At 35.0% G+C, this 18403-nt stretch overlaps 2 protein-coding genes across 3 annotated transcripts; one reads left to right on the top strand and one right to left on the bottom strand.

Annotated features, from left to right (window-relative positions):
• Positions 1-3878: 3878 nt before the first annotated feature.
• Positions 3879-10739, top strand: LOC109086717 (protein FAM114A2-like). Of its 2 annotated transcripts, none has more exons than XM_042747946.1 (14): positions 3879-4030; positions 4457-4703; positions 7300-7399; positions 7481-7556; positions 7670-7799; positions 8499-8633; positions 8707-8865; positions 8950-9073; positions 9207-9292; positions 9376-9498; positions 9619-9758; positions 9840-9912; positions 10022-10076; positions 10191-10739. In XM_042747946.1, the coding sequence occupies exons 2-14, from the start codon at positions 4476-4478 to the stop codon at positions 10289-10291; spliced, it is 1530 nt and encodes a 509-aa protein (XP_042603880.1). In that variant the 5' UTR covers positions 3879-4030; positions 4457-4475; the 3' UTR covers positions 10292-10739. The 2 variants fall into 2 exon arrangements, with proteins under 2 accessions (XP_042603880.1, XP_042603879.1); XM_042747945.1 differs by having other exon boundaries at positions 7481-7579; positions 7672-7799.
• A 153-nt stretch (positions 10740-10892) lies between these two features.
• LOC109086732 (28S ribosomal protein S17, mitochondrial-like) lies at positions 10893-12096 on the bottom strand. The gene is made up of 3 exons (XM_019101036.2): positions 11962-12096; positions 11720-11864; positions 10893-11398 (listed from the first exon to the last, which is right to left on the bottom strand). Exons 2-3 carry the CDS (start codon positions 11840-11842, stop codon positions 11180-11182), a joined length of 342 nt encoding a protein of 113 aa, XP_018956581.2. The 5' UTR covers positions 11843-11864; positions 11962-12096; the 3' UTR covers positions 10893-11179.
• Positions 12097-18403: the final 6307 nt, after the last annotated feature.

The raw sequence follows: 18403 nt of genomic DNA, 5'->3' as shown, positions 1-18403 counted from the left end.
TCATCTGTTTCGCTGTATTTTGCCAACTAAAATGGTTCCAAAGTCCACAGAATTGTTTTGCGTCTCTGAGCAACACTTCCTGAGTGATCAGCCTTGAATGAATCTCAATGATTTGCTCATTAACAGTGATTCGCTGCCACCCTGGCGGGTTTAATTTCAGGTTTAAAGTGTCTTCATTTTTTTTGAATAATTCCACAGTATTTAACGTTTTATATTTTCACATTAAAAACAATTTTTAATATCTGTAACTGCTCTTGACTGATAAATTTTTAATAAAGTTTAATCTATTCTAGTTATACATTAGATTACAATGTCTGTACCTCAAAATCTCCTGTTTAAACCTTCATGAAAAACTTGAAAAGCACCATTTATTTCATTTATATGTTTGTTCTGTTGTATTTATTTATGCTATTACTCGTAATTTGATTATTTTTAACTATTTTATTACTTACTGTTTATTTGTCTAACAATATTTAAAATACAAGTTAATCTAGTAGCTTGCTGTCATTAACCTATTATTGAGGTTAAATGTAACAAAGACAATGAAAACAATATCTATGCTTATGTTATAGGGACATTTTCTTGTCTTTTACTTTTATATATTTTTTTGTTGTGGGGCCAGTGAAATTTTGGGTGGGGCAAGTAAAAAATTTTGAATCATTGGCCCGACCGGGTATTGAGCCCTGAGCTGCCTTCATCCCAGTGGAACTGCATAATTAATAATCGTCAACGGCAGGTTCCACCCCTTTTACTGTTAGGCCGTTTGTATCTATCACACGTTACCCCACCAGGTGGCAACAAGTGACTGTTAAAAATGCATTTGTCATGGAATCATTCTCAATTTAATTCAGTATTGTATGATGTCTGTTTTCGGCACACGCGCTTAGGGTGTGTCAGTCAACACGAGTACAGGAGATCTTTTTCATGACTTATTATTGCGATTAAAAAGTAGTTTTAAACATCACTACACGATTTTCTCATTCATGCATTTTTTTTTTTTTTTTTGTAAAAAACGAAATTGTGCCCAAATATCTTGCTTTAAAGAAGTGATACAACATCAGCGCAATTAAGTGTTTGCTTCTGAAGGCATACGCAACTTTAATAGTAAACGAGTGCTTTATTTAAAATCATTATGTTAGTATGATAAGGCCTATTTAATTACATGTATGCAGAATCTTCATCTTTCCCTAGGCCTGCGATTAAAATATGATGTTAGTTTCGCAAATTTTTTTAACAAACTGTTCTGACGTTCTACTTTATCTTGTTCTGTTTTTCTTTTTTGCGAACCACTTTCATATTTACGAGACATTGCTGTCACATTACAGATTAGCTATTAGATTAGTTATTGTCTCGCGGGCAATTATCTTATAAAGAATTCAACGTAAGTATGTCACGTGAGTTCGATACAGTCAATAACTGAATGCTTTCAGACAATGATGAATTTTATTGGATTTTCAGAAAATTAAATAATGCCCACTGTGACTGATGATTGCAGGGTTCACTGAGTGAGAGGGTTTGACTGGCACTTCTCGAGCAGGACTTGCAACGCCCCGCACGTGCATTCAAAGCAAAGCGATAAAAGCGTAAATTTAAAAATAGGGACAGCCAACGAATTATAAAAAATCCGACTGCAGCACTGCCAAACACACAAGCCACAGTCAAACAAAAACACACAACTGACAAAAACACAAACCACATACAAACAAACACAAACAAGCGGGCAACAACAATACATCTACAACGAGAATAAAAGGTACTTCTTTGCGTGAACATCTGGGTGGCGTTATGCAAATCTCAAAACATACCAAATAATAAAATAGAGAACGTGTTAGAGCCTTATAACCGTTTCAAGGAGAAAGCAGGATGAGTGTTAACTTTTATAAAGAATATCTCTTTGGGTTTGAGACTTAAGTCTTTGCAACTTCACAGATCTTCTTTATGCACCAAGAGCTTGCAACACTCCAAAGAGAAAGGAAAATTTGAAATCGCATCATATGACCCCTTTAAAAAATAAGTTAGAAAAAATTTTCAGGAGCAGGTGCTGGTGACGTTGAAAACAAGTGACCGTGGTGCTGTATAGCCGTTTAAGCTTTTAAGTTATGGCGCTTTTATTTAGGCTTCAAAATTCATAAAAGTTATATTATTTCGTTTTATCTTGATGGACAAAACGTGTAAGTTTCATGAACTATGACTGAACACAGCTTTTTTTTTTTTTTTTTGCAATAATCCAAAAGCCTATGGAAAAATCCTATTCTGGGCTCAAACTTAATTTATCTAATTGTGAAATTATTTGCTTATTTGACACTGTAGAAACTGAAATTGAAAATATACCATTTAAAAATGAAGTGAAATATATGGGGATTCATATAACGAAAAATGTAATAAGTAGACAGTTTCTGAATTTTTCTCAACGGTTATTGAAAACAAAATATATTTTTAATAATTGGTTCAAAGAGATTTATCAATTTTAGGCAGAGTTTTCTCATCCAAATCAGAAGGATTATCCAGATTTGTGTACCCTTCCCTGTCTTTAGCTGTAGATAATCACACCTCCAAAAATATAGATAAGATTTTTCTTGAATTTATTTATGGAGTAATAAATCTCACAAATTGAAGAAATATGTTTTAGCAAACAAAAGGAGTGATGGGGGTCTTGAAGTCCTGAATTTTGAAGATACTAACAATACATTTAAAATTAATTGGTTAAAAAGATGTTTGCTTGGGTCAGTTTCTATGTGATATTTTATTCCTAATAATATATTTAATAGGGTAGGTGGCCTTTCTTTTTTTGATGAAATGCAATTACTCCACTGGTAAATTACCTATTAAACTGGCTAGATTTCATCAACAAGCTTTGTTAGCCTGGACACTGGTTTACAACCACAACTTTTCTCCCCACAAAACCATCTTATGGAATTATTTGGATATTGAAATTAGAAATAGATCAGTCTTTTTTTTGATAAATGGTTTAATAAAAACATAATTTTTGTTGCTGATCTATTCAACTCTAATGGTGATTTGTTATCTTATGAATGTTTTATGAATATCCATCAATGTCCCGTTCCTTTAAAGAATTTAACACTGTTATAAAGGCGATTCCTGATGGATTAATATGTCTGATGAAAGCTTCCTTTACCCATGAGTCATGCACAAAACTACTTTCACAGTAATGTTTCACTTTTAAGTAAAGAAAGTAATAATACATTTATTTGTCAACTTTCTCAGTCTCAAAACTCAATTTCTCCAGAAGGGAATTTTTTGGGGGGTTCTAAAATAGATAACATTTAATGGAGGAAAACATGGTTATTAACATATAAATACTGTATACCCAATAAAGTGATAGAAGTGCATTTTAAAATTTTGCATAATATATACCCTTGTAATGCTTTTGTGTCTACATTTTGTGATGCAGCTGATATATGCACCTTCTGTAAAAAAAAGAAAATGGAGATATTTGTCATTTATTTTTCTCATGTAATGTTTCATCACTTTTCAGGAAAGATTTGAGTTCCTATTGTTTTTCTAAAGTTAATATGAACTGTAATTCACACATTTAGGATGTTGTTTGCTTTTTTGAAAACCAAAACCAATCTTTAGAACTTTAGAACTTTTACTGTTAACTTTCTTATCCTTGTGGCAAAATTCTATTTTCACAAACAAAGATTTCTTAAGACAATACCTACTTTCATAGATTTCTTATGTAAAGTAGAACATTTAATTTAATCACCAAAACTAATTAACAACAAAAAATGTATTTCTTTTTTGAAGCGATATGATGAGATCTTTCGTGTACCTGGATTAATACTTTTTTTTAATCCTCTTTTCTTTATTTGTTATGTTCCTGCCTTTATGTTCTTAAAAAAGCTATTTAAATGCATGACTTCCTCCAAACAGCAGGTGGCGGAATACAGATGTCGGATCTCTGCTTCATTCCTCAATGGAAGAGCGACTGTGTCGGGAAAAACAAAACACAGGAGGACTAGACCAGTGACGTGGCTGCACGATAGAGAAGAGAAACAGGGGGCAATAGGTTGGATATTTTATGTTTATCCCCTTTATTTATTTTAATATTAACACCTTACTTATAATTACATTTATAGCGTTCAGCTCACTGAATACTGAGTAACTATTGCTGATGAAACTTGGCCTAGCTTAACTATGTACTACAACATCTGTTATAACGGCTTTTCATGATCAACTCATTTCTAGAAGTTCATTAATGTCTAAAGTCTGAATCATATTTTTTTGTTTGAGTATATGAATCAATCTTTGGCCTTTGATGTACGCGAAGGATGTTAACTTTACATCCAGGGACGTAACAATTTTATCTAACGTTGTATTGAAGACATTAAAAATGTATTGGTTTTCAGTTTCATAAACTACACTGTCATGTACACAACTACATATCATATAGCTATAATTGAAAAGTAATTACATATTTATACGTGCATTTCAGGAGACTGGTATGTGCTAAGATGTCTGACAACGAAAGCTCCACCAGTGACCGGACAGAGAAATCAATGGACCAAGAGCCCGAAGAGCCTTCATCACCCACCAAAGATGAGCCCTCCGCTGAAACTCAGAGCGACGGCTCTCCTGATGTAGCATCAACCCGAAAGACCAGGAGAAGACCGGAACATACACCTCCACCAGAAGAACAGAAGAACCCAGAGACACAAAAACCATCAGAAAGAGCTTCAGATGTAAGCTTTTATCACACTTCTACTGATATATATATATATATATATATATATATATATATATATATATATATATAAACTTACACTAGCTTTTCTAATCTTTTTGTATTCTATCTGTTTTATTTTTATTTATTATACAATTAACAAAAAAGGCCTCTTACACTACCTTGAGCTATTCTTTTTCTATTCTTTTGATTTATTTTATTATAATAAAAACCTTGCTGCATGTACTGCGTTAAGCTAATTGAGACTTGTTATAGCACTTGCATATCATTGCTCTTTTGTGGATTTTGATTGCTTCCATTTTACTCATTTGTAATTCACTTTGGTTAAAAGCGTCTGCTAATTGACTAAATGTAAATATAAATATATATATACAGTCAGGTCCATAAATATTGGGACATTGACACAATTCTAATCTTTTTGGCTCTATACACCACCACAATGGATTTGAAATGAAACAAACAAGATGTGCTTTGACTGCAGACTTTCAGCTTTAATTTGAGGGTATTTACATCCAAATCAGGTGAACGGTGTAGGAATTACAACAGTTTGTATATGTGCCTCCCACTTTTTAAGGGACCAAAAAGTAATGGGACAGATTAACAATCATAAATCAAACTTTCACTTTTTAATCCTTGGTTGCAAATCCTTTGCAGTCAATTACAGCCTGAAGTCTGGAACGCATAGACATCACCAGACGCTGGGTTTCATCCCTGGTGATGCTCTGCCAGGCCTCTACTGCAACTGTCTTCAGTTCCTGCTTGTTCTTGGGGCATTTTCCCTTCAGTTTTGTCTTCAGCAAATGAAATGCATGCTCGATCGGATTCAGGTCAGGTGATTGACATGGCCATTGCATAACATTCCACTTCTTTCCCTTAAAAAACTCTTTGGTTGCTTTCGCAGTATGCTTCGGGTCATTGTCCATCTGCACTGTGAAGCGCCGTCCAATGAGTTCTGAAGCATTTGGCTGAATATGAGCAGATAATATTGCTTGAAACACTTCAGAATTCATCTGCTGCTTTTTTGTCAGCAGTCACATCATCAATAAATACAAGAGAACCAGTTCCATTGGCAGCCATACATGCCCACGCCATGACAATACCACCACCATGCTTCACTGATGAGGTGGTATGCTTTGGATCATGAGCAGTTCCTTTCCTTCTCCATACTCTTCTCTTCCCATCACTCTGGTACAAGTTGATCTTTGTCTCATCTGTCCATAGGATGTTGTTCCAGAACTCTGAAGGCTTTTTTAGATGTTGTTTGGCAAACTCTAATCTGGCCTTCCTGTTTTTGAGGCTCACCAGTGGTTTACATCTTGTGGTGAACCCTCTGTATTCACTCTGGTGAAGTCTTCTCCTGATTGTTGACTTTGACACACATACACCTACCTCCTGGAGAGTGTTCTTGATCTGGCCAACTGTTGTGAAGGGTGTTTTCTTCACCAGGGAAAGAATTCTTCGGTCATCCACCACAGTTGTTTTCCGTGGTCTTCCGGATCTTTTGGTGTTGCTGAGCTCACCGGTGCGTTCTTTCTTTTTAAGAATGTTCCAAACAGTTGATTTGGCCACACCTAATGTTTTTGCTATCTCTCTGATGGGTCTGTTTTATCTTTTTCAGCCTAATGATGGCTTGCTTCACTGATAGTGACAGCTCTTTGGATCTCATATTGAGAGTTGACAGCAACAGATTCCAAATGCAAATAGCACATTTGAAATGAACTCTGGACCTTTTACCTGCTCCTTGTAAATGGGATAATGAGGGAATAACACACACCTGGCATTGGAACAGCTGAGGAGGCCAATTTTCCCATTACTTTTGGTCCCTTAAAAAGTGGGAGGCACATATACAAACTGTGGATGTAAATACCCTCAAATTAAAGATTAAAATCAAAACACCCAAAAAACAAAACATAAATCCTTCAATTAAAAAACAACTTGTTCGTTTCATTTTAAATCCATTGTGGTGGTGTATAGCGCCAAAAAGATTAGAATTGTGTCGATGTCCCAATATTTATGGACCTGACTGTACATGTGCACACACACACATATTAGGTTTTGCACTTAATTATATATTTCAAATAATATATTTAAATCAAAGACTACTTCAGTGTGGCTAATTTGTAGATTGTACCCCAGAAAATTGCTCTGTATTTTCATATTTTTCATATTTTCCCATTCATAGTGGTCATTTTTGACTGCAAAGATCACGTGTGTAACTTTTTTTTAAGTGCCAATGTTATCATTCGTAATTTACAAGTTATTGTCATTTTCTAATTTTATTTTTGGGTTCTGTTAGAATACATTTACATGATTTAAGGTTTTAAAAACATTATTTTCCTCACACTGTACATTGTTGCAGCACCTCTTTTCACCTAAGTGCTCTGTTTTAGTTCCTGTCTCTTTAAAGCCCACCTTTCCGCTCTGTTTTCTCTGATTGGTCAGCTGGCCCAGTCTGATATGATTGGTCAACCGCTTAGCCTTTTCTAATCATATCCGCCCCCCAAAAAATTAGGCATAAAACATGAAAATGTTTCAGTCTAAAAATACCATCATGGGGTTGATAATAATATAACTGTCACTTTTTTTCCCATCAGCCCTCCCCAGAGACGACTGTTTCCCAGGGAGGTTGGGGTTACTGGGGTAGCTGGGGTAAATCTATCCTCTCCACTGCTACTGCCACTGTAGCTACTGTAGGTAAGAGGCTCCAGATTTTCACTTTTTTAAACAGCTCAATTCTTATATCATCAAGACTCATACTGTTCATTCATTGTCTAGGCCAAGGGTTGACACAGGTCATTGAGAAAGCTGAGACGTCTCTAGGAATCCCAAGTCCTGAGGAGCTTTCAGCTCAAGCAGAAAAAGACAAAACTGATGGTAATGATGTGCTCTTTGATTGACACGGGATACATCAGACCGAGCGCACCAGATCAGAAGTATTGATGATCTTCCTGCTTTTTGCTCTGCAGATTCAGACAGTAGTAAGGAAAATAAAGATGAAGAGGAGAAGACGTATGGGATGGGTGGTGCTATGGGAATGATCTCCTCCAGTAGTATGGGAATGCTGTCATCTTTAACCACTGTAGTTCAGAGTACGGTAAGGGCAAGCTAGAAGTATGCCGGGTGGTAATAAAGCTAATTAATTTTTATTTAAAATAGGCTTTAAAATAATAGCTAAAACATTTCAAAATTCTGGATTTATTTATTTATTTATTTTTTCAGTTTACCTCCTCAAAAACTGTTTTATTTATTGATGGATTGATTGATTAATTGAAGAACCGGGTTTCCATGTTCTTGGATAACCAGAGGAGGCCTAATTTTAAAAGTGTGATTTCTAAACCAGAAATCTAGTTAAATCGATTAGAAAAAATCTTATCCTTAATCATTAGCCAGTAAATCAAGGAAGACTGGACAAGTCATGAATGTGCCCTGAAGAACATACAGCTCCTAAAACTTCTGGAATCTTGAAATATAATTCATATAATTAAAATTAATAATAATACATTATAATTAGATCAATCATTTTTTTTGTATTCAAATGAAAATTATAAACTAATTCAACTGTGCCTACTTATAAAATTTCTTTACAAACCAAAAAAGATAGAAAAACAGAGATTAAAGATGGACTGGAAAGTAAAGTAAAAGCAGCATTCAAGCATGTATTATTTTAATTAACTACTAATTGTTATATTTATATATAAATATTAATAAATATTATTTTAAACTAATTAATTATTTTATATATTTTATTTGATTGTACGTTTATTTATTCTGTCTTCCGATGTTTGTTGGCTAGGGTAAAACAGTAATAAGTGGTGGTCTGGATGCATTGGAGTTTATTGGGAAGAAGACCATGGATGTGATAGCAGAGGGAGACCCCGGCTTTAAGAAAACAAAGGGACTGATGAACAGAAACTCCACACTGTCACAGGTGCAGAAGCTATGAGGACTGTCTCTCCTAATAATTTGATTCTGCTTGTCTGAGTGTTTTTCATCTCTTAAAGGTCTTGAGGGAAGCAAAAGAACGTGAGGAGCAGCAGAAAGCTGAAAACGTCACTTCAGAAACAGACAAGAAGGCTCATTATGGGCTGTTGTTCGATGAATTTCAAGGCCTGTCCCATCTGGAGGCTTTGGAGATCCTCTCTAGAGAGAGTGAAGCAAAGGTCAGTAGAATTTTTTACAACTTGAAATCAGTGCTAGAATTGAAAACTGAAGGATTTGAATGCAGGGGTTGTGTTTGTGTGCAGGTGAAATCTGTGCTGACCACTCTATCCGGTGAGGAGTTAGCTAAACTAAAACAACAACTACAGGACATTAAAGAGCCTTTTTCCCTAATGGAGTTTGACGACGAGGTGGAGGATGATGCGAAGGGTAAAAGCTTACAATCAACACAAAGCTAAAGTCAAACAAATATAGTGATTTTAACATTTTTGAAATCTGAGACTTAGTAAATGAACAACAATTGATTAAGAACATAAAAAAAAAACGTCATTTTTATTCTCAGGTGATGATGGCGAGGATTTTGTGAAGGAACTGACGGATGTCCTTGAAAGACTACAGATTTCCACATCAGCAGACAAACTTTGCAAGGTAACACTTGAACATCTCTTCGTAATTGTAATCTTTAAGTGTTTTCTGTGTCTGATTATTTACACTTACTCATATCCACTCAGGCAAGAAAAAATGCATTCAACCATATCACAAACATGAAGCAACAAAGTGAAAACCCACAGCAAGAAGAAGAAGAAGAAGAGGAGAAAGAACAGAAAACGGCAGTGTCGAAATGCAGTGTTGAGGTCTGCAACTCTTGCTATTTAGCCTGAAATGTACTAAATGACTTTTGAGATATGCATACATGTATCTTAGAATAATGCATATTTGTGTTTGTTCTGACAATTGAGTTTTCATTTTCATAGGAGGCCCATTTGTCTGCCATTACGAGCCTGGCCGAGTTCACAGCTAGATCCATAGAGCAGTTCCACAAAACGGCTGTAATGCTGCTCCACTGTAAGCCTGCGGAGGCGACGACCACAGAACAAGCCAAAATCCTATCACAGTGAGGTTTTTTTTTTTTTTGCAAAAAGTATGCAAAATCTGGATTTGGAGAAATCAAAACCATAATCTGCTTCACTTTCAGAGTTACTATTATGATTTGCAAGGAGGTATCACTACTGTCCAAAAATTTCACGTCGTGTTTGACTACCATTGGGGTAAGACGCTCCACTTCTTATAGTATAGTTTAGAGATCTATAATAGGTTTATAGTCGTTATAAAATGTGAGTTTTGTATGCCTTCAACTCAAAATGTTTGTTATTTCAGGTAAATCAAAAGGGAGAAGTTCTCAATCCACTTATTACCAGCATTTTTCTTGAGGTTTGTCTTTATTTTATCTCTGATTTTGCACATGCAAATAAAAAAAGACAGTTACAGATCTAAGACTTCTATGTAGATGTCTGCACAGAAGTTATCACATCTTTTTCACTTTTAGCATCAAACAGTGCATCATATATCCAGGACGCGTTCCAGCTCCTCATACCAGTGCTGGAAGTGTCTCATATTCAGAGGACGGTGGAGTCGGCACAGAGATAACCACTCAGAAACACTTTACTGTGCCAACTCAGATTGTAATAACAAAACAAAACAAAAAAACAACAACATGCAACATCATATGATGGAAGTAAGTGCACAGCTTTTGCACATTCATTAATTGTTGGCTTTTTTCCAATCTTATTATATTTTTGAATAGACTCTGTGACAGAGCTCTTCCTACAACTGACAGTGTCTTACAGTAATTTAAATAAATATATTTTATGTCTAAATGTAAAATGAAATGAATAGAAAACATCTTAATAGCTTTAAGATTTACATTGTTTTCAAATAATTATGCAAGTCATATCAGTATTAATGTTCAATTATCTTTTAAATAAACAATTGTTACAAGTCTTCTGGATTATAGAACTTTAACGTTTTATGCAAATGCAATACATATACTATAAAGTATGTATGTAAATCTGCTATAAATAAAATGTGTACTTGGGACTTTTTGAAAATATTTCAGATATAATCTATAATATTGTTAGCCATAGAGAATGTTTTTTTTTTCTCCATTTGTTTATTTGAATACCTTACAACAAGGTCTGACCTCCTTTTTTCTCTCCACTAGAAAAATAAATTACTGGCTATAAAATTACTCCACTAGAGGGCACACACACATTGAACTTCTCAGTGAAAATGTCTAAAAAGGACTAGTGGAAAGTTTATGCAGTAATGGCCATTTAAATCTATATTAATAATAATAGTATAGTGCAGACTTGTACTATAAAATGATATATAGTTTCTCGACTGTGTCAAAAAGGACAGCAGGTAGAAGCATTTTTATGTAAGATTGATGTCCACACAATTACTAGGCACTGTGATGATATTTTATGTGAAGATCAGGACATGAGTTATGTACATACATCAAGGACAAACACAATACTATGAGGCTGAAGGAGGTGTGGTGGAGGCAGTAATGTTCAGTTGCTCCAGTTTTTCCTTTAAAGATACTTCTGTGTCTTCTGTGCTTTCCGTAAGAGGCTCCAAATACTGTGTCCCAGCAACCCTCTTCCCAGTGAGCGGGTCGACCACCTGCCCAACTTTATACACAATCTCTGCCAGTTCACGGTTGACATGTTTGGATCTTTTCTCCGGCAAAGCCTTCAGCAAAACAACATCCCCAATAGTGCACTGCTCCAGTGTGTATATATATATGTATATAATAAAAGCATATAAATAAAATAAAAACATAATCATGTCAATAAAGTCTATAAACCAACTATTTTACAAATAAATCTTATATATATATATGTATATAATAAAAGCATATAAATACAGGATCAGGTTAATTCTGTCTATAAACCAACTATTTTACAAATAATGCGTCATTATTTTAACAACATAGAGGACCCTAATGCTTAAAGCTACAAATATTTTAAGGCAATGTAAGAAAACAAAAAGAAAGAAATCAACATCTCTTACCTTGAGCAGGTAAGGATCAAGCACAAGTCTGGTCACTCGAACCTTTGCCGTCTTCTTCATCTTGGTTCCGATCACCTGACCAATGATCCATTTCGCATGGACCGATGCTTGACGCGTGGACATGCCGTTTATGTTTTGCAGTCCCCTAAAATGTAGTAAATGTTCAGATTATATAATTGCCATAACACAACAACAAGCATTTCTGTGTGTATGTAAACGAAAAGTGTAAATCATACACTTACTGGGTTCACTGTAAAGGTAAAGGTCAAAAACTCGTGAAAATATCGGAAAATATTCAGCATGCGTCTGAATGTCAAGAGTGTGGCTCATGTTGATGACGTAATACGGATTGGCAAAGGGGAAAACTGTACAAAGGCTGCTTCTCTTTCTTCTTCTTCTTTTAGTTTTATGGCGGGTTGCGAACATAGACTGTATAAAAACGGGTTGTGAATCACAAAGGCAGGTTTGAAATATGTCTAATATTTAAGGATACAAATAAAACGCATGATATTTCTTATTATTTTAAGAAACTGGAAAATAAGATAAAATATAATTTAAATATATAGTAAAATATTTTAGTTATAATAAAATATTTTTATATACCGCTATGCGTGACATTATTATTATTATTATTATTATTATTATTATTATTATTATTATTAAGTATCATATTTTTGAAAGTATTTTTTCGAATGAATCATTTTGTGATTGACAAGTGTTGTAAGAATCTATATAAAAAAATATATTAAATTAAATATTATACAGTTGGAATATTTGCTGGGAATATACAATACATATAATTATTTTCTAAATAATTATATATGATAATATACCATAAAAAAAATAATAAAACTTTATCCATCTTTGATTATTATTATATTTGGACAGTTTTCCCCCCAAAATGCTAATTTTTCTAATAAATAATTTTCTTTCTTTACTGTTGTAAGCACATAAAAATGTACATAATGAACATTAAACGTATCACATGAAACATAATTGTACTTGTTTTTAATAATTGTAGGATTAAATAATGTATAATTTAAGAATGTATTAAGATTATACCCAAATAAATATTTTAATAAATTTTTATATACATGTTTGATAAACAATTACTTTTTCTATTTCTAACAATTCTATTTTTTATTCTTTATCTATACATTTATGTATATTCTAATACACAAAACGAGTTCAGACTTTCATGCTCACAGCTTCCATCATGCTGATTTGTGTATGGCAGTAACGTCACTTTTTACAAACTAAAGAATGCATTTTGTGAACTCCCCCAATAAAGTTTGCCTTGCACAGAGCAAAGTTTATTGCAGCAAAGCGCTTTGCATATAGTGGTCCAACTCCCATTTGAACTGTTTGGCCTGTTGTTCCAACTGGCACTGAGTCAAGACTCAGGCAAAAGGCATTTATAAAAGAAGAAAGATGTGTCTAAAATAGGGGAACAGATCATGCCATACTCTAATGTGTGTTCAACAGTGTAAGAAAAAGAAATCGGCCTGTCCCTGGGTGGGAACTGGATGAGAGCCAGTGCAGTCGAATCTGGTATTAATCAGAACCACACAGAAAACATGGCTTGTTTCTATGTGATTCCCATTTAAGGCAGTGCAATGGGAGTTTTAGTGGAAGGCTTGCACACCATCCGTCTGCATACTCTTGTGCATTCAGAAACATGTAATATATCAGTCATTATTCCTGACTGACCAGCCTGTTCCATTTCAGGCATAATAGATTGAAATAAATGTACTCTGCAGACGCGACACATTTATTTCATGTCTAACAGATGAAAGCTTATGGTACATGTGTGAGTGGTTACAGTGCCAGCCCAGAACATGGATTCCCAAAAAGTCATGAAGCATTCTTAACTTCTGTTAAGATCTCTCCATCATCTCTGCTCCTGCCTAATGTTTTCTCTATCTGAGTCGCTGCCCTTCAGTGTAGCCTGTACTCTAGTTCAGTGTTGTTCTGACAGCAATAGTGAGGCTGATTGGAGAGCCGCAGATAAGAACGCAGCAACAGGAGGAAGGGAGAGGTCAGCTTGCAGGAAACAGCCCGTACCGTTAACATACATGCTAGTGTGAAAGAGGCAATGACTCATGCGGCCCAGTTTATTTTCTCTGGAGAATCGAATGTGACTTATGAATATTTTCCCTGCAGAAATGAAAAGCAAATTTAAACACACTTGAGTGATGAACGAGATCGCTGTCACCGTATTCCTGTTTTGCGCTCTGTTTGTTTAATGTTTTTGTATGAGGCTGGCGTCAGAGGGGTTACATAGAACATGGCTGGGAGAAAAAGACAGCAGTTCATTATATTTGTGTTTATAAAGCTATAAAGACCACACAACTGTGAATTACTGTGGCATTTTCCATGCAAGTGTGAGTTTTTGATAATTGGGTCAAAGATATGATGCTCCGTTTCGCCCATTTAATTATATTCTGTTAATTTAACCATGAAACCAAAGCTGACAATTTGTATTTTTATGGAATATTGCAGCGTTTATTACAGTTAATAATTAATAGTAGAAAGTGTAGTGCACAATATGGCGGATTGAAAGTTCCTTGATTAATACGCCGGAATTAGAGTATAGTTCCTAGCCATGTCGGCCTAGAAAATCGCAACTTTTCATTTTCTGTCGGCCTTAGTACACGATGTAACTACAGAAGAGTCGAGTTTTAAATAGGAAAATTTTTCACTGTTAACTGCTTCAATAAACTCCTAATTTGCTGCTTATTAATAGTTAATAAGGAAGTTGTTAAGTTTAGGTGTGTGGTAGGATTAATTGATATAAAATATGGCAAAGACATTAATATGTCTTTATACATAGTCAGTATGACTCCCAAAAAACTTAGTTATATTTATGAATTCATAATTTATGATGTTTATGTAAAAAAAAAAAAAAAGTTTTTTTTACTTTATGGTCACACCACATGACGTTTTAGAGTCAATAAATTGAATGCTGTCTTAAAAAATATAAACGTTTTTCAAAACCAATATGAATACAAAGAGCATGTGTTTTAAAACATTTGTCATTTTCTTTATTATGGACACTGTACATGTTTGACCTAATTACTTACAAGTAACATTATCACATTTGTCTATAGATTAGGGATTTCAAAAGACCCCCTCTTTTGAACACCCTAGCAACTGCATGGCAACCAGCCACAACTCATCTAGAATTTTCTTCGAAATCCATAGTGATTCATAAAGCTACAGTTGAAAGACTATTCGAATAATTTGTCTTCTTTAATTGTTCTTGTGTTTATAACCATGTTGCTACAAAATGGTTCGCACATAACTAACTGCGTTTCTTCATTGCTTCAATGATCCGGCTTTTCATTATGCTGATTAATGGCTTGTGTGTTTTTATGGCAGATGCTCCAGAGTAATGTCTGTTGCAAGCTGATGTCAGTGTCCCTTGAAAACAAACATGAGATCACTATGGAAATACCAGCAGACTAGCAGAAGAAAGTCATTTATTAATTACTGCAATAATATTTTTGCCCACTTTAATCACAGTGAAGGTTACGGCCCATAAAGTTGGATTCGTGTGCCACGCCTGCGCCAACAACATCTGCTATTTTCATGCCACATGCACAATGTGCAGAACACCATTAGAGCAAAGTACACACACTGACACACAAGACAAACAGTCTCAACTAGCAGCAGTGAGGCGTATTGTGAGGACATATCCCAGAAACACACACACTGACACACAAGACAAACAGTCTCAACTAGCTGGGCAGCAGTGAGGCGTATTGTGAGGACATATCCCAGAATCCCGTCTTGTCATCTGTGTGGCAGCAGTGGACGTACGGGCCAGTCTGTTTACGTAAACACAACGTTTCAATTCTGCCATTCACAGTACCTTCTGCAAACAGAGCTTGTCAAGCTGTAAACATGGAACATGGTGTAAGCACTTCACAGGGAGACCAAATGTGTAGTTGAAGATGGGGGGTGTCCACACTGACGCACACCAGTAAACCCTCCGCAAGAGTTCACGAGTGCCAGTATGCAACGTGGTATTCTTTTAGTTTATCCTATGTAAATTAAAAACATATTAGGCTTTTGTTTATCTGAAACTTCCTTGGCAGTGGTTTTATTCTCCCGCACTGAATAACCAGATTTGACCTTGTCTTATTCTTTCTCTAAACATTAAGTCATGGCCTGCTCAGCTTGTGTACCTTGGCCATGTCATTATCATGCAATCTGATGTCATTGCTACTATAGATGACATGGATGAATTGTTTGAGCATCCAATCTAGCCTGACACAGCAACTGACTCAACCAGTGGTTTGCGTTGGGGGGTGGGACTATCCGTTTGATTGACCAATGAGACATGGACATGTTCTGAAAAATGTCAGCTGTATGGCATGCATTACTATTGCTATCCACACCGTGCTGTGAACATGAATGATACCTCAAACTGTGCAGCTTGTTTAGAAGAAGTGTGTTCTTGTAAGTGATGAGACTTTTCCTGAACGTTTTTTTTTCCCCTGGCAGATGAAGAAACGCTGAAAAAAAAAAAAAAATCCCATTGACCTACATTGAATGAGTCATATCTTGTCCAGAATATCTTGGGGGTGAGTTCTTTTGACTTGGGCCAGTATGCATCCACTCTGGGTTCTTTGCCACTGTCGCCTCAGGCTTGCGTAGTTGGGGACTCTTAATATTCAGCAATATTATTGAATTGACTGTACTGACACTATTGGATGAGAACTGAACTGAGCTGGATGATGACATCACTGTTTTCTACAAGGCTGCTTTACAGCTGAATTGAACTACTTTAATTGATGATATTTACACAGTCATTGAATGGAACTGAATCAACACTGATCTGACCCCAACTGAACAATGACACAATTGATTTTTTTTTTTTTTTTTTTTTTTTTTTTGCTTTACACAAGAATTTATCTGTTTTGCGTCATTCCCTCAGAAAAATAATGTTACTGTGGTGGTACCCTTTTAAAAAGTACTAATATTTTGGTACTAATATCCACCATTTAGGGGTAAATAAGGTACAAAAGTGTACAGTGACAGAGACCTTTTTATGCCTGTAAAGCTGCTTCGAAACGATTTGTATTTTATTAAGCACTTTATAAATAAAGGTGACTTGACATCTGTAATTACTGTAATTGACATCTCATTATGCATGTTATTTACTGTAGTAATAACAGTAAATTATGCATAATTGCAAGCAACTAAGCCTAAACTAAATCATAACTCTATAGTAAGTACATATCGTTAATTACTAATTTCTAATTTCTTTGCCTCATTTAACTGAAGGTTGGTTACATAAAGTTAATCTTTAAAAATGCTAACAATAATCTTTAGCAGATCTCAAATGAATATCGATTTTTCATAATTTACTGAAAAATTTACTTATAATGGTATAATAATGGTGTGATGCTACAAATGCTACATTAAAGTGTTACAAAGTTTATATTTTTATATTTATACAAAATTTAATTACAAAATATTTATACAAAATACAAAATTTTAATTTTGGCTATTTATTTGTTATAAGCCATGAAAATAATTATCTGCTTATTGGTATCAGCCAGTACCTGTAAGAATACCTTAATAATAATCTAATATTGTGCAGAGGCAAAAACCACTCACATTAGCTTAAAAAAAAATCTAGTTTATTTACCTGAGGTTCCCCTTTAGATTCCCAAATATGGGCTTGAAAATGTCATTCATGTTTAAAGGCTATCCTGTTTTGTTTTATTCCTCTACTAAATTTTCTTCTTGTCAAGGCTGAATTTGTTATGATTTATTAGACGTTATTACAAATGTATTACTTCAGATTGTAACTACTGATTTCAAATTCCCTTCATATATATACCAGAACTTCCCATGGGAATCTTGATTAACAGACATGCCTTAATAGTCCTGCTTTTCTTCCTCTCATAGTTTTTAAAGTAGATTTTAAAATGCTCTGAGTTACAGTAAGTGAATGAGACAGACATTTTGATAAGGTGTATCGAATGATCCAACCACTGCCAGATCACAGCTGAATAACTTGACATGGATGCCATTGCAGGCATCTATTTAGATGCCCTTGAACATGGATGAGTTCAACCTGCATTGCCATACTTAATAAAGCATTATGCAGGCTTGGAGGAGGTTTTTTTTTGTTGGCAAATTTAATGTTTTTCTCCAATGATTAACTTTATATAAACAAACTATCAACTTTGACCTCTAAACTTGATTAATTTAGAAACTTAGTTAATTTGGAAACTGATTGACATTGCTCACCATGGAGCAATGCCATCGCATAATTGTCAGATGTACCGATAAGCGTTTATGGTAAACTAAAAAATATTTTAATGTAATTTCTATGAAAATTTCTGGATCAGCAATGGGTCCATTATATCCCTCGTCTGATGGGACAGTCATCTCTGGTCCATAGCTCTCCCAGTCCACCAGATATTGCAACCGACCCCTTTTCCGGCATTGAATCCAGGATCTTGTTAACCGAGTGAGAAGGTGTGCCATCAGTCCTCCTAGGGAGGAGGAGGCTCAGGGGTCGAAGTGCCGGGGTCAGATGCGGGGGGACTGGTTTTAGGAGGGAGACATGAAATGAGGGAGAGATGTGAAAATTAGTAGGAAGGTCAAGGGGGTATGTAACAGGGTGGATTTATTTCTGAATCTTGAAAGGACGAGCTTCCTACT

Source organism: Cyprinus carpio, chromosome B21 (genome assembly GCF_018340385.1).
Source record: "Cyprinus carpio isolate SPL01 chromosome B21, ASM1834038v1, whole genome shotgun sequence".
NCBI lineage: Eukaryota > Metazoa > Chordata > Actinopteri > Cypriniformes > Cyprinidae > Cyprinus > Cyprinus carpio.
Note: the sequence above shows the minus strand (reverse complement) of the source record. Positions and strands in the feature narration are given on the sequence as shown.

Excerpts from the sequence above, each read along its gene's own strand:
- LOC109086717 (XM_042747945.1), top strand. The coding sequence starts at position 4,476 with ATGTCTGACAACGAAAGCTCCACCAGTGACCGGACAGAGAAATCAATG. Across the intron at positions 4,704-7,299 it reads CATCAGAAAGAGCTTCAGAT|CCCTCCCCAGAGACGACTGT; the intron begins GTAAGCTTTTAT and ends TTTTCCCATCAG. Across the intron at positions 10,077-10,190 it reads TACCAGCATTTTTCTTGAGG|CATCAAACAGTGCATCATAT; the intron begins TTTGTCTTTATT and ends TTTCACTTTTAG.
- LOC109086732 (XM_019101036.2), bottom strand. The coding sequence starts at position 11,842 with ATGTCCACGCGTCAAGCATCGGTCCATGCGAAATGGATCATTGGTCAG. Across the intron at positions 11,399-11,719 it reads TTGATCCTTACCTGCTCAAG|GCTTTGCCGGAGAAAAGATC; the intron begins GTAAGAGATGTT and ends GTTTTGCTGAAG.